Genomic DNA, 17,468 nt, shown 5'->3' with positions numbered 1-17,468 from the left:
GTACTATATGTACAGAAACTAATGCACAGTGGTTGTGGCTACTAACAACAGAATAAGAAATTGTTTGGAACATGTAACAATGCCACTTCCTATTTACAATAGATGTGATATGCCACATTAGAGTACATAGGTGAGAACGCATTGCCACGGAAGTCCAGTTCTGAGTTGTAGACCTCAAAGTCTATTCCAGCTTGTAAAATGAACTAGAGAAAGAGCAGGTAGGTTAACCAAGAGTGTAAGATTGCTGACGACACTTAAGACAAAATTTCAACTTATGTACTCGACTGAGAAAGTGGGGAAGTGGTAAATAGCTTGCCCAGTTGTCTAAGATCACATGTTCAATCGCTGGTGACATGTATTTCTTCTTGCTCATTTTCTTTCAGATGTAATTGTTTTTCCAGACTGCTACAACTTGTTACCTACTGCCTCCACGGAAATCCTTCTGGTACACAACTTCCGGAAAAGATAATTTCAAACAACTTGAAGTGAGAATTATGTGTTCCGGCACATTTGAGCTTAAAAGTTTTTGTATTTGAATTTTTGCTTGCAATGCCACGATTAATTTTAGTTTCTGGACATATAGTAGTACATCAGTAGATCCCTTATAATAATACATAAAAATACTATACGTGCTATCAGCACGTATAATCCGAAAGATTTGAGAATTTTTATTTATTTTGGTCTATAATGATCATAAAATCAGCTCTTCACCTTATTACCCAAAAAGATGTGCTTGACAACAATGATATATGTGCAAGAAGGAGTGAAATTCGTCAACAATATTACATGGAAGGTAAGAAAAAGAAGTAATCAATTTCAACTTTGAACTACAAATTTATTTTTACACTAACTCTTTATACATTTTCTTGGTGGTAACGTAAACAGAAGAACCATGTCATGAAAGTGTTAGTAACTAAATTACATTTTTATTTACAGAACATTACCACTAATCCCAGAGGTTCCATCTATATTGGCACTTAATCACCACGTAAGGCCTCCAAGTCTTCAGCTTCCTCACGTACTTTACGGTGATATCTGACAATAGCTGGACGATAGTAGAATCCTTGGTAATCCGATCGTTCACTCATTTTGAGAAGGATTCTTTCCTCAAGTTTCCTGGAATTGTGCAAGAATATTCTGTTGAACATAATAAATGCATAATAAAAACTGTAAAAAATTGAATAACAGAAACTAGGGATGGGGTAGATTAATTGATACTTTATTGGTATTAGCCTATATAGGCATGTCGGTGTATCCGATATACCTATAAATATCTTACAAATTTCTGCCATTTTGTTATTATTTTTATGGATATAAATATGTAATCTCCATTGTGTGCTCTTTTACAAAATAAATGTCTTAATATGCAGCTTCTTGTGCATTGTAAAAGCTTGGTTCAATTGGTAACACATCTATTAACGAGGACAATGAATCAATTGGAATTCTAATCAGATCAGTAGGATATTGGTTATCGGTATCAGTAAATTTTATATCGGTCCTTTATCGGTATCAGCCCATCCCTAACAGCAACACATTCACCCAGTAGCAAGTCTAAAATTCAGAATGAAAATGCATATTTGTAACTCTTGTACGTTTGTTTCACTGTTGTTGTAGCACATTAAATTATTTTCATGTTGGGGGGTATAAACAACGCAGTTGATAATATAAGACGTAAGCGAGTTACTAAAGATATATCCGCGAAACTTATTTGCAAATGTTCTATTAATTTTGGTGGCCTCTGCCACCATCCACTTGGGAACTCGATGCTTCACTGTTAGGTTGACTTCCGGTTCCTGTTGCTGTTTCCTAGACTACCGCTAGGGGTGCTGGTGTAGCCATTTCGTCTGCTGCGCACGATGGGTTTGAGCTGTTGTAATAACAGGAGGCAAACATAATAAGCCTGACCGCTGTCAATATTCAGCTCGTGCGGAAAGTGCATAATGGCATGAGTCTCTTTGATTTTGGTGTCGATTAGGGTGTGTGATGTATACCTAACTGAAACTTTTTGGATCCTGTGTTTCTTGAACTTTAGGTGCCTTGCTAGTCCAGTAGTGGGTTGGGATTTTTTTGCATCCGCTAAGTGCTGTTGTATACGCTCGTTGACAGATCTGATAATGTAGTGTGAGTTGCACTCACACTGGGCATCATATACACCTGGGTTGTCTAGTGGGGAAAGGAATGATGTCTTGTGTTTGCTTAGGGCACTGGCTGTTTTGTTTATTGGTTTGTGTGCGAGTTTGATGTCATATTGTTTCAAAGTTTTGGCTAGGTGGTTGCATGTAGTCTGGTGGTAAGGGAAGGCAATCCATTTAGCTTTATCACTGCTGGCTGGGTGGAGTAGGTTAGGTTGTCGTACTTGCATTTCTGCTTTGCTGCACCATGTAGAGAGTTGATGTACTGTGTATCCATTTTGAAGTCCTATGTCAGTCTCTATGGTAACTTCTTCCTTCAAATCTTCTTCACTTGAACAGTGCGAGAAAGCTCTTCTGTAGAAGTTAAGCCATACATTGGCTTTATGTTGGGGAGGGTGGTTGGAAAGGGAGTGGATATACTAGTTTCCTGCCCCAGGTTTTCTATAGACAGTGGTGATGAATTTATTGTTCCTCCTTTTGATGGTTAGATCTAGGTAGTTAATGATGCCTTGGTTTTCTCGTTCTATTGTACATTTCTACCTGGGGTGAATGTTGCTAAGTTTTTCCATGAGTAGATCTATTTCCTCTTCACTTTTGTAAACGACCAAGGTGTCACCTGCGTATCTGCCGTATATTTTATTCTTCACTCACCAGAACTCAGATACATACGATATGGCAGAAATGCAGTTTCGCGGATATATCTTTAGTAAGTCGCTTACGTCTTATATTAAATTATTCTTTTCTTCTATGTACATGTACTGCTTGCATTATAGAACTGTTCCTCTTTTAGTGTGTTCTTTCGAAACATTACATCAAAAATTGTGTTTATGTGCTTGTAACAGCTGCGAACTAGAAGACAAATAGGTTAAACTAGTTGAAACATTCTTCCCCTCTGTTACAAGTTTCTTTCCCTTGAATTAAAGAAATAAATTATGCTTCAACCAATAAACACTGGTCTTCAGGTAAAAATTTCATGGTAAAAGGATAAAAATGTTATTAGAAAGATACACGTGTGCACAATGAGTCTGCATCATTTGGTGTGAACAGAAAGAAGCAAAGAAATGTCAACTGGCTGCCAAGTAGTTTTACTGTAAATACTCCATGGTGCACAAAAGTCATTTGCATTGTTATTGGTCAATGTGGCGAATCTCTGGGAAAATAATTTACTGCGTGTGCTATATTTTATAACATTTAACCATCTCTCACTGAATATTCCACTACTGCAGACCACTTTATTTTTGTAGTTTTCAAATATACAGGGTGTCATTTCAGTGGCAACCACGGATTACAGAAATGGATAGATGTGTTCTCTTGCTTCGTTTTACAGCACATAATTTTGTTGGTAGTTTGTAACTTTCACAGGAAATTACATCACAGATGTAGTGCTAATGACACCCTGTATATCTAGCTTCACATACACGTATTTTTGTGATATATTTTTTTTAAGGACTTCGGCGTTTCTGAGACTATTGGTTTCTGGTTTCTAACTTTTTTATGCCTTTTTACATGTACAGTCATGAATTCAATACAAGACCTACATACCCTTTGTTGCATGCAATGCTTGCTAAAAACATCCTATCACAAATTCTTACCTGATTTGCCTCTTCTCTTCTTCTTCATAAAGGATATGCAAGAACTTCTCGTATTCTTGCTGCGGTGAAGCAAAAAGATATCTTGAAATCCACCGTTGGATGGGATGCTAAGGGGTGGAAAAAAACAACCACAAGCCATTTAAATTTACTCACGTTAGAATGGAATTGCTGTATTGAGGCTTAGGCACAAATTATAAAGCTTTAAGAAGATGGTGACTTTAATATAATGCCATTGCATAAACACTACTTAAGTTGAGGCCAGGGTGGATAAAAATCAATTTTTATCTCAAAAAAATTAAATTTCATGATTTTTTAAATTTACATTGATTTAAAAAAAAAAATCACGCTTAAAATTGCTTGTATGGTTCTTGGCACCATACATTTTATGTTAATTTTTATAGAAAGGCTTTCTGGTAAATGGCCCTGTAAAGCAAATAAAAAATTGTATATGTAAATATACACTTTTTCTGTTTCTAATACTGTATATATGAACCTACTATAGAAATGTTTATTGAGTGTGTTCATGAAATTATAATAATTTCAGTAACTTTTCTTCCACTGAAAATAAAACATTCTGGATGTACTATATAATTGTGACTTTAGTAGTTGAATTTAGGCAATTTTTTAAATGATAGGTTGCGAAATATCAGCTTCCATGTTTATATCCAGTTTAATAACAATGGCACTATTTACGGTTTAACATAATTAGTACTTTGAATATTATTCTACACAAAATGTTTGCTATTTTTTTGCCTCTAAAAATTATTGAATTTTAAATCAAGAGTAATTTAAGTGTGTTTACAGTTTACATATTACATTATAAGAGTTTCACCCCATCAATACATATATTTTGTTTCCTTTCCTTTTCTTTCTTAGAGTCTTAACAAACATCATTAAATTATTACGAGATTAATATCTTTTCACCAAAAGTGATTCTGATATCTACAAAATCCTTATGTACATTATTATATAAATTATTTCTCAAAAGTGATTTAAATTGGTGATTTTATTTTTAAATCACTTGATTTAAAACTAATTTAAACCAATCCACCTTGCTTGAGCCTATATTTATGTATCTATCAATGTCAATGGCCCTGGGAGTAGAAGTGTTTGTTTCTTTCTTGTAACATATGATTTTGTAATTAAAAATCACACAGGAAAATCACTAGCAAGAATATGCATAATTTAAAAGGAAGATATTTATTAGACCTGTGATGCCAATTGTATAAACAAATTTATATAAATGTTGAAAAATCTGTTAAGACTGAAGTAGTAAGATTAGAATCAACTTATGTATTCCACCCCCCCCCCAAATGTTTATGTACATTCTGGTAGATTTGCACCCAGAAAATAAGGGGGTGCATACAGTATTTTTTCCAAATGTTAAAATATGACTTGTGAATTTACCTTTAGGCATTTTCTCTCTTCCTTATTTTTATTTCAACCACAGTTTCAAATGTAATTTGGTGGTATATTGTCCAGCAGCAAATTATCCACTGGCTTGATTTTTGGAAAATAAGTCTACTTTAAGAAAGCAAATCGAACAATTCAAAAGACTGCGTACTGAAATTAATAATGTAAAGGCTGAAAAAACAGGAACAAAGAAAGAATTTAATTAGTTATAATTATACATACCCTGAAATATTCCCAATGTTTTGGTTCATATCCCTCTGGTATTTCTTTCAATTGAGCAGGTCCTATAAATATGTTAGCATACAAAATTACAGCTGTCACTGGAATCAGCCCTATCATAGCATACAAGTGGAGAAGATCCTTGAACTTGTGCCACTGCCAACGAGAAGCAGTAATTACCATCACACGATCGTGACCTCCACCCATCCTCCTTGCCTGACCTGCAAGTACTGGAAACACACAAGACATTCAGCGTACTTTCTAAAGGTTCACATAATATTACACAATAATTCTTATTCGCAAGTAGTTTTCATTGCTTTGGCAGTATTTATATGAATACACATGCTTTCAGAATGAAGCTAGGGGAACCAGAAACTAAATAAGGGGTATTCCATGAAAAGTGGTTCTACTTCATGAAAATAACCTAATGAATCAATCTGGAAATCATTATTGTTTTTAATTGCATAAAGGTTTAAATGTTTGTGAATGCATATAATTTGCAGGGACCATTACACAACTGTACTCCCTCGAGAATTATGTGGATTTTTTTTAATGGACATATTTCAATGTTTTACATAATATAAAATTGGTTCAAGTGCAAGGAAATCACAAATAACAGAGATATTTGATCCCAAAGTATGGTCCGTGTAAATAAAAAACTGTCATTTCTGAGTACTTTACACCACTTTTTATTAGTAAAACAGTTTGTATGCACATTAAAATAGTGGAAGAGCACTTCAGAAATTGCTATCAACTCCAAACCTAATGATGTAAAATTATAGCTACTGTTGTGGAATGCAATGTTGGGTGATATATTCACTTGTACGAAGACTTCGGGCTGTTCTCCTTTACTGTAAGGTAACATGCTAAGGTAAAAGACATAACTTTATTTCACAATAACACTTCTTTGCGAGCTAAAAACAAAGGAAAATATTCATAAACAACATAATCTTCATAAACCATACCAAATATTTCACTTTCTCGAAGGGGTACAGAGGGTCAAGAGTACCTAATTTGCATATTTTACCAACAAAAAGATTACCATCTGTAGCCTATATGCTTCAGAGGCAAATAAAGTCAAACTTCGCTACACATTTAATGCATCAAACACGTAAGAAATTTCCGTTAATACTGTTAATGCATTCAGGCTATTCCATCATACTCAAGTTTTTCATGTGTTAGCAGACACCACAAAGTACTTCATAATTCTATGAAATAAGTTCATTATGAAAATTTTAATCTACAGTTGGAAGTGGTCCAAAAAAACCCAGCTTTTTTGGGGAAAAAAACAGTTTTTTTCTGCGGCACTTTTCCAAAAGTGTCTCAAATCAATGAAAATACAGGAGTTGGCAGTATTTTTCCTGTTCCCTACTGTAAAATAAACATCAATTTCTAAATATAAAATATAATTTACAATATGAAATTTGTAGCTAGACATAAACAGTGTTTTTTTTAATGGGCGGTTCTTTCCGAGTGTTATCTTCATATTTCGGTAGGTTTATTAAATATATCTATGTAGAATAAGCATATTAACACAACTAGAGTAGTTTTGTATGCGTTTCTAATAGAACCTAATAGTATGATTAGTATGATAGGATTTTCAATGTTTGAATTTGTTATACGAACACGTACATGAAGCAAAAAAGACAATACTGCTCTAACATCTAGTATCAAATCTCTTTACATTAAATTTTGTGTTCAGTAATATATATTTGTATTCTGGCTTTCCAGTACATCATGTATAATTTGGTTAAATGCTCGCTAAAGCTGGTCACGGAACAACTAGTGATGTATTTTGGCTGCTTGTTGCACTGGTTCTCGACCTTTGTGAGACCAAAGCTCAGTAAATTTACTTCTTACAAGTCGATGCCCTGATCCCAACAACTTCACTCATAAATACATTTCTGAACTTTAAAGTTTATATGGAAATTAATATACAACCATAAATATTATTAATATATCAAGTATGGCATAATCAGAGTTTAAATATGTATAGACTTGCTGTTAAATATAAAATTAGTTTTAAATTTGTCGTCAACCCCTGGGTGCAACGGAACTTTTGCGACCCGGCGGTTGAAAAACACTGGCACTAAAACTGAAGTAGAAGTGAATAAGACTGGCTGCAAATGGAAAAAAATCTATAAAATAAATCTGGAGTGGACCTACAGTTTGAAATGAGATCCGGAGCACTCTGCCTCCACTAAGGATTGAACCTCAGACCCCTTCTTATTACAAGGCAACAGCATTACTTTATTCCACTCCAGAGGGCCATTCATGATTATAAAAGGAACATTCTATCAAAAAACAGGACTTTTCCATCAATAGTACTTGCAATTGTTCTCTGTGATTTACAGGCTAAATTTAACCTTAATCTCTGATGAAGTAGCTAACAATCTTGTTAAGTATAGAGAATATTCAGACTGAAGCAACACATGACCGTGCGGGGAGAGGAGGTCACATTGAAATGACCAGTGACATGAGCACCTTCAATCTGTAAGCAAGCATCCACCACACATGCACGAACAAGACCGACGCGACATGATGCATGCCATTGAAGGAGCTTTCAGACTAAAGTCACAGATGACAAGCGACACAGACTTTTTCAGTATAAAGCAAAACATTCACCATGCATATAAGAAAAACAGACCGATGTAACCGTGCACGATGCATGCCATTAAGAAAACAGTATAGTCCAAGCAACATGCAAGTGACATGTTTAGCTCATTGTTGCACTTCAATTCAAAAAATTGAATGGATTACTGCTTCCAAGTGACACATGTAACTTATTGTTTTGGTCTGAAAGTTCCTTGAGAAAACGGTACAGGGCATGATAAGCGACACTTGCAGCTTATGTTGCTTCGGTTTGAAAGGTTGCATTTACTTCTAAGGGTTGGTTTCCAAGAGCTATGTGTCGCTTCCGTCTCAAAGCTCCGTTAAACAGGATATATATACACACATTCACGTAATACGTATACTTCTGCATATGTATTGTGAGCAGTAAAGATTTTTAATTGTCCAGAAACATTGAATATTTTGATACTAACATTTGTTTCATATTTTATGACATCAACATTTAAATTGAGACACAAACATGTAAAAGCCTGTTTTAAGTCAATTTCATGGTCAGATGTGCTCATTAGGACTTCACGTTTAGTTTTAACCCTAGCATAGCTGCGCTGTGCAAGCCTACCAGGGTGTGACTCACAGGCCACACTTTTCAAGAAACCATTTTATAGTTGAATCACTGCTTCCCTTGCTGATTATATATGTGCAGTTAGACATTTTTTGTAATTATTATAATTAATAAATATCATTAATAAAAAATAATAACCAATTATTTCATGAGTCTCTCACATAGTCTATATTTTATCATTCACTAAAACTCAGAAAATCCATAATAATTTCTATTAATGTATTTTAGTTTGCAGAAGTGCAGTTGTTTATTAAATATGATAATTACAATAATTACCATCATAACCAACCAATTGTACACTGTCACTGGCATGAGTGTCTCGAATGAGACACATTCAAACAAGGCACCTGATGCCCACCAAGTGCATTTTGCCTCCTAATTACATTAAGTACATTTATGTTTTTAGAAACAAAAGTAATAAAGAAACATTGGGAACATCCTAGGAAATAAATGTAATTTATTTTCAAACAGTTGTAAAATATAAATAATAGAGGTTTTGTGCCTGCAAGGCCCTCTCCGGTAAGCTAGGGTTAAAATTGTATCTGAACCACTATGTAATATGTGTCCACTGGGATTGGACAATATCTGCCTCTTTACTGCTACATCATGTAAATTTATTTTAGCTAGTTGTAAAATATGTCACTACAAACCTGTAAACTCATAACAGTAACTTCAAGTGAAGTAGGTTAGCTGTAATTGATAAAAACCCATCCCTTCAAAAAAGCAGACTTTTTCGCAACTCAATTTTAATCCAAATGCATTTCTGGAACTTCACATTTTATGTGAGAATGTCACATATGTAATGTTTGAATGCTCCATCATAACTTATTAGTGTACAACTATGATTAGAAAGATAACACACACACACATAGACACAAAGAGATCTTGTAGTGTTAGCTTGAGGAAGCTAGGGAACCTAGAACAAAACATCATAACACAATAAATTGTTTCAAAACAAGAATTATTGCCAGATATTCAGGATATGTTTGAAGCACAAATAATATTCTAACAAGACATGTTTAATCAATCTATTTTTCAAAATTATAGTAAAACAAAACATTTTGTAGTAAAATTTAAAGGAGTATTAGGAAGTGTTTTAGAAAACCGGAAATGATTGTGGAAGTAACTTAGAAGCTTGCAGAAACTAATTAGCACAATTAAAAGCTTACTAAGCTAGAAGTTTCATTAAGTATTATTTACTGGAGAAATTGTTTTGAAATGCAGTTTACATTGTCATTCAATCCTAGTTCACTGTCGCCTCAGACAGAGAGTATTGTCATGTGAGGCTTGAAGGGGGTTTCGTGATCAAGAAAATATATTAAGAGATAAAGTGCTGGAAGCGAGAACACATCTAGTAGTGCAATCAAAAGTGAACCAACAACATGAAATACAGTGGAAGAACAACATATTCAAACAGAAGTGGTTATATCGGATAAATATGTTACTGAGGAAAGGTGTTTGTTTTGATGACCTCTATCCACTTCTGTGGTCCGTCGTTGCCATTGAAATGACACCCTCTATATTGAAAAACTACAAAAGTTAAGTGGACTGCAGTAGTGGAATATTCAGTAAGAGATGGTTAAATGTTATAAAATACATGCATGCAGGATACCTAATTTCTCACGTAATAATCCAGTTGGTGGTAAACATCTGGAAGAATGCAAGACTAACTATTAGACTCCTTGATAACAGAAATATGCTTCCTGGTACTGACGCTTTTGTATAACTGCTGTTTGCACCTACTTATAATTGGCAAATATTTCTCAGGCCAGGCACCCTTCATACTTGCCGAATAGGTGAAAATCTCATGGTGCAAGATTGGGACTGTTTCGGAGATGCCACCATACTTCCCATCCAAGACGTCTAGGACAAGTCCTGTGTTGTCTGTGTACGGCATGGTCATGAAAGAGGACAAGATCCTGGTTTAACTTTCCATGCCTCTTGTGTTGCTTTATGCAAAGACCTTAATGAACAATTGAGACATTTTGCCAACAGAATTCATAATCCTCTTACCTCGAGCTTGGAGACAAGGACGTATTTAGGGGGTGGACTCATCAAGTACTAAAATTAAATAATGAAAAATATATATTCTTTAAGCCTTTGTTGTATAATTTCCTCTGAACTTATCGGAAGACAAGGATTATATTGGGATCATATGTCTTTGAAGAAGGACATATTTAGGGGGTCCCGACCCCCCCCCCCCCAAAGGCTTGTTAAGTACGAAAATGAAATTATAAAAATATACTCATTTTGCATTTGTTGTATAATTTCCACTGAACTTATTGGAAGACAAGGGTTATATTGGTATTATACGGCTTTGAATTGAAGGACAGGAAGGATGTATTTAGGGGTCCGGACCCCCCCCCCTCCCCGAAAGACTTACCAAGTACTAAAATTAACACATTGGGGTCTCACGACGGGCATAGCCTGCAGTGCACTCAAAGTCAATGTGGACGAACGGGCATGGCCCGTCCTGCGGTATGCAATCGCTTTGCCGATTGAACTACGGGCTATGTTCGTACTTCGTCTCATGTGCGTGTTCATTCAAGCCCCTCTGTTGAAATTCCCACCGCTAGGTGACTCATGTGCTATTTTTATCTCGCACCTGCGACTGTTTGTTGTCGGGTTGATGTATGTTGCATAGTTTAGAATGGCGTCACTAGATCCAGACTGCATAGCGGAAATTCTGCATGAGGATTCCGCCTCAGAGTTTGAAGTTAGCGACGATTTTGATGATGCAGATGAATTTGAAGATTTGGAAGGTAGGTTATATTCGTAATAATTAATTGTTGACAATATAAACAGTGTTGCAAACTCTAGTATTTTATGAATGAAGTGAGAAGAGGTAATTTTTTTGGGTCTATTCATCTTGCCTCTTGCTTAATTCTCCTACATGCACTGATGTATTTTTAGTTTTTCCATTTATTATTTTGTATAGGGTATGTCAAATGAAAATTTATTTTATTTATTTAGTTTATTTATTTATTTGTTTAATTTTTACAGATGACACAGACCCAACTGATACATCGTCTGGTCCTGTCCTGCAGCCACTTGTTCATACAAAAGCTAATTTCATGTAATTTGTAATTATTTTTTGTTATCTGCACATAAGAAGTATTCTTATGCAAGATTCAAAAGATGTGTTGATAGTTTATGTAGTTAATTATTGAAATATCCAGATTACGAACTTAAAATATCTCTATATTAACATTTGTTACAATGTTGTACTTTTTTTTTCCACAAAACATTGCTGAAAAAAATATTCAAAAATGTCTGAAAATGAAAAGAAAATTTAACAAATTTTTGTTCTTTGAAAAGAGGAAGTTTTGTAGATTTAAGAAATGTGTGGTAAATAAAAACAAATTAAAAATATTTTTTCTATGATTTTTTTGAAAAACAAAAAACCGCAGACCAGAGGTAAAAATGCTGTATTAGAAGGCCAGACCTAAATGTGTTAAGTAATGAAAATATTAGCATTTGTTGCATAATCGATGGTTACTAATATCCTCTGAACTTTTTAGAAGGCAAGGATTATGTTGGGATCATATGACTTTGAATGACATTACAAAGAAGATTTATGTATGGCCGAGTTTGCTGCCATGCGCATGTCAGCAGTAAGAATAAGCTTCAAATTTGCTCCTGCCACGTAATTTGTCTGCTAAGAGGATGTTACAAATCTTAAGAACAGATGAAGACGAGAAAAATGCAAGTTTATGACTAGTGGGAATGAATGTACAGGTAATTTAGAACCTCTTATTCGAAAGCATTTAGCGATATTATTTTAATGTTAACAGAACCTAACCTACCCACGAGAGAATTTAGGTTTATTATTAGAAGACTCGCATTGAACAAAATCTTAAAACATTTTTGTGTAAGTAATCGCTAAAACTTCGCAGTATGTGTTACAGATGTAATTGCATACATAGCATGATGAAATCACGATAAAACAAAGACCACACACATGTCTCTTTTGAGGTTACAGCAGACACTACCTTTATGTATACTACTACTCAAAATAATATGCATAAAAATATTAATAAGAAACTTACTTTTCTCCAACTACATGTAACATCATTTTTGTTATTCGATAAATATTCAATTATTCATCTATTTGACATTAATTTCATTGCCAGAGCACTTGTTTTTTATGTAAATTAATGCGATCTTAACTACAGGTAAGCTACATAATGAATATGTGCTGTTATATCTCTATTCTTGTACAGTCTTTTTACCTATTTGTGTAAAAATAATATAATATTAATTTATGTATTGTAATTAGTATTAATTTGATGTAATATAAGTATTTTAAATTAAACATTATTATTATTGTTATTACTATTATTATTACTACTGTAACAGTTTGTTATATCGGAGACACATTTCTTCGTTTTTACAGAAGAAACTACTTACGGAAATGAGTTTCTCTAAGGTTTCCAACATTTGTCGAGGTACTTTCTTCATCGTGAAATCTATTTTACCGCAAAATCATGTATTTTTCAAAATAAATATCTCACCGACGCACAAGTGCCATTGCTTTTGCTACGTGAATTGGATGCTGCATATGTTTTATGATGTAACCCCCTGTCAGTGTATCCAACTTCGATACGGTCCCAATGGATTTCTTCATTCATACACAAGAAACTACTTATGAAAATGAGTTTTTGAAGCATTTAGAAGTTCGTGGAGGTATTTTCTTTCATCGTGGAATCTATGTCACTGGGAAATCATGTATTTTTGAACAGAAATATATCTCCGATGCACAATTTTCGTTCCTTTCATTTCCTTGCACTACGTGAACCAAATGTTGAGAATGTTTGATGATGTAACCATGCAGTTTTTTTGCAAGATGATGACAATCTTCACAATGTTTGTCTAACATAATCGAACCTGACCTAACCTTGCCATGCATGGTTTGTTGGGCTAACCGTGCATGGGTCGTGGGGCTATCCGTGGGGCTACGCGTGAATGGTTCATGGGGATTTTTCGGTTTCTGGGGCTATCCGTGCATGGTTCATGGGGCTATCTGTGCATGGTTTGTGGGGCTATCCATGCATGGTTTGTGGGGCTTTCCGTGCATGGTTTGTGGGGCTTTGTGTGCATGGTTTATGGGGCTTTCCGTGCATGGTTTGTGGGGCTTTCTGTGCATGGTTTGTGGGCCTACCTGTGCATGGCTCGTGGGGCTATTCGTGAATGGTTCGTGGGGATTTTTCAGTTGACAAAGTTGGAAACACTGCATACCCAATGATGATGTACCACGCTAGTCACGCTGTCTCACCATATTGTGTCTTACGGAAGCGAAATAAGGAACAACAATAATTACTCCTCATGTCACAAATTGAAATTATTTTCCTGAAAAAAGCAAAATACCACCTTGAAGAATCTTTCGTAATGCAGAATAGATAAGTACGAATGTTAAAAATGACGAAAGAAACGAGTGAGAGGTGTTGGGACCATACCGAAGTTTTACCCTTTTTTAACTATGCTTGCCTAACCTAACCAAACCTAACCTTATCGGAAATGGTTCGTGGGGCTATCCGTGAATGGTTTGTGGGGCTATCCCTCAGCTACCCTTGCATAATGTACAATTTGCACACGTGACGAACACGACGATAGTAGGTATTTTTTAAAGAAGGTTGGAAACACTGCATACCTACAATGCTAGTCAACCTCTGCCTGCCATATTGTGTGTTACGGAAGCGAAAAAAGGAATAACAAAAAATACACTCTATGTGAAAAATTGTGTTTGTTTTTGGGTAAAAAGCATAATGGCACCTTGAACTATGTTCCTCAATACACCATTGGGGTACCAGTTTCATAGATCGGAGAAACATTAAAATCTGATGTTTTGTGTTTCGCATGGTTCGTACTTACCATTGTGTATTGCGGAACATAGTTCAAGGTGCCATTATGCTTATTACACAAAAAAAAAAAAAAAAAAAAAGACAATTTTACACATAGAAATTTCAGAACGACTTGAGATGACCGAACCCCTCTCCGATTTTCTTCATATTTGGCATACTCACTAATTGAGGCCTCTTAATCACGAATCTGAAGTTAAAATTTGTCGGAAACGTCTAGAAATTGCAAAATAAGTCGTTAGTTTTCGGACTGGAAACTGTCGATTTTCACGAATTTTTTTTGTTTCACAACCACATATATATATTCCTAATACTACTACGATGCCAAATTTTAGCAATGTTTGCCTAACCTAACCACATGCCAATGGTTCGTGGGGATAGCATCAATGGTTCGCAATTATTTGCAATTTCTAGATCATGATACCACCACGACACCAAATTGTAATTAGGTTTGCCTAACCTAACCGAAACTAACCTAACCACGTGCCAATGGTTCAGTAAGTATGAACAGTACTATAAAAATCGGAGAGCGGTCCGGTCGCGAAAATTGATTCGCAATTAGGAGGCCTCAATTAGTGAGTATGTCAAATATGAAGAAAATCGGAGAGGGGTCCGGTCATCTCAAGTCATACCGAAATTTCTTTGACTCCTTTTTTCGCTTCCATAACACAGAATATGGCAGCAAATCTTGACTACCGTAGTGGGCATGAAGTGTTTCCAACATCCTTCACTGAAAAATACCTACTATCGTGTTCGTCACTTGTGCAAATTGTACATTATGCACAGGTAGCCGACTGATAGCCACACGAACCATACACAGATAGCCCCATGAACCATTATGCACGGTAGCTGACAAATAGCCCCACGAACCATTCAAGGATAGCCCCACAAACCATTTCCGATAAGGTTAGGTTAGGTTAAGTTAGGCAAACATAGTAAAAAAAAAGGGCGTTTCAAACACTGACAGGGGCTTACATCATCAAACGTACGCATCATCCGGTTGTCGTAGGGCAAGCAAAATAAAGCAATGGCAATTGTGAGTCGGTGAGATATTTCTCTTGAAAAATACATGATTTCCCGGTCAAACATATTCCACGATGAAAGAAAATACCTCGACGTTGTAAACCTCGGAGAAACTAATTTCCGTAAGTAGTTTCTTGTGTAAAATTGAAGAAATGTCTCCGATGTATGAAACTGTTACCCACAATGGGTAAGTACGAACCATGCAAAACACAAAATATCCGATTTTAATGTGTCTCCGATATAACGAAGTGTGTAACACTTTACTATACCGGAGACGGATTTCTTCAAATTTACAGGAGAAAGTACTTACGCAAATCATTTTCTGTAGCTTTGTTGAAGTTCGGGAATGTAGTTTTGATCTATTTTAATGCGAATGTAAGTGGTTTTCTTCGAAAATCTATTTCCAACGCGATATTGCTGCTGCTGCCATTTGCTTTCTGCACGAGAGCACAATACGCGCTATTGCTGCTGCTACAAGACGATGTTGTCCGTATATATGCTAATTTGAACGAAAGGAGTGCTAATGGAACCTAACCTAACAGGCCTAACCTAACCTAGTAAGCATACCTCGTCCCCGTGATGGTTCGTGGGGCTATCGTGAATTTTTGGGCTAACATCAATGGTTTTTGGGGTTACCCGTGGATGGTTTGTGGGAAATAAGGAACAACAGTAAGTACTCGTTAATGTAAGAAATAGACATTTTCGTTAGAAATTCATTACTTCACCTAAAGAAATGTTCCGCAATGCAGAATAGTACGTTAGCAATGTAAAAATTGCGAAATAAATCATTGATAGGTGTCTCCGGTATAGTAAAGTAGTTCCACGAAGTGTTACCATTACTACTATTCCTGAGACACTTGGTTCGGAGCCCCCCGAAACATATTTCCAGATACGTGATACTCCTGCTTGGAGTTTCCTGTTGACAAGCCATAATAATCTTTATTCATCCGTTGACCCATTTTTTCATGGGTATTTTTCACCAGTCTCTGCAACGAAGCTACTAGCACGATGTTAACAAAACTGACTCATTTGCGAGACAATAATATGGAACATCGACATCAATTTCATTAGAAGAAAAATTCTATTTATTTCCAACTCGACTCTCGGGCCGATCCATACGTTCAAACCAATCTCCTTTGCACCACGAACAAAGTTTATTATGTGAAATTAATAGAAATTACAGTGTATTATCGTTCTTGATTTAGTTCTATTGTTTCATGCAAGATGCTACAATAAAATAAAATAACAATAATACTCAAAACGGTATTGTACAATGGTTCATACTTACTGGAACCTGTACCTTTCATTTGATTACAACCATTTCTTGTTAAGTTTGTAGTAGACCGATGTAATAAAAGAGCAAAGCTCTGAGGAAAAGAGCGCAATGAGCTCCATATAACCATGTTTTGTGCTCTTTTTGCAATAAAATTTCCAATCGAAGCTCTTCAATGCAGTTTCACCCAAATAAAAATATTCGCCGACCAGGGCGCCCTCAATGACCACCTCCAATGTTGCCATATTTGATACGCAAACAGCTGATGATTTCCCTTTGCTATTAACTTTCCCGTTTGCCAATAATTATAAAAATGGAAAAAACAAATTGAAGTATGAATAAAAAAAAATTAAACAGTAGATGGAATTCCCCACTAATCTGAACATTTTCCCATTGAAATTAACATCATTCGAAGCTGGAAGGTACTAAATATCCTCTTTCAAATAATAGCAACACTGATCCCGTCTGTGCCAACACAACGATAAAGGGATAAAGGTAAGGTAAAGTAACCCGGGAGTTATTCCTGAGTAAACAAAAAGGCCGAGTCTGCTGCCACGCATGTGTCAGCAGTAAGAATAAGCATCAAATTTGCTGCTGCCACGTAATTCGTCTGCTAAGAGGATGTTACAAATCTTAAGAACAGATTAAGACGAGAGAAATGCAAGTTTATGATTAGTGGGAATTAATGTACAGGTAATTTAGAACCTTTTTCTTTAGAAAGCATTTAGCGATATTATTTTAAGGCAGTGTCTGCTGCCACGTTCT

The 17,468-nt window shown here is 35.5% G+C and overlaps 1 protein-coding gene across 2 annotated transcripts; it reads right to left on the bottom strand.

Moving 5' to 3' along the window:
- Nucleotides 1-807: 807 nt before the first annotated feature.
- Nucleotides 808-16,926, bottom strand: ND-SGDH (NADH dehydrogenase (ubiquinone) SGDH subunit). Of its 2 annotated transcripts, none has more exons than XM_083134910.1 (4): nt 16,731-16,926; nt 5,360-5,586; nt 3,725-3,831; nt 808-1,116 (listed from the first exon to the last, which is right to left on the bottom strand). In XM_083134910.1, the coding sequence occupies exons 1-4, from the start codon at nt 16,831-16,833 to the stop codon at nt 978-980; spliced, it is 576 nt and encodes a 191-aa protein (XP_082991036.1). In that variant the 5' UTR covers nt 16,834-16,926; the 3' UTR covers nt 808-977. The 2 variants fall into 2 exon arrangements, with proteins under 2 accessions (XP_082991036.1, XP_082991034.1); XM_083134908.1 differs by having other exon boundaries at nt 809-1,116; nt 16,719-16,926.
- Between the last annotated feature and the right edge of the window lie 542 nt (nt 16,927-17,468).

This window comes from Lepisma saccharinum, chromosome 14 (assembly GCF_977018435.1).
Source record: "Lepisma saccharinum chromosome 14, izLepSacc3.1, whole genome shotgun sequence".
Taxonomy (NCBI): Eukaryota; Metazoa; Arthropoda; class Insecta; order Zygentoma; family Lepismatidae; genus Lepisma; species Lepisma saccharinum.
This window is presented reverse-complemented; position numbering and strand designations above follow the sequence as displayed.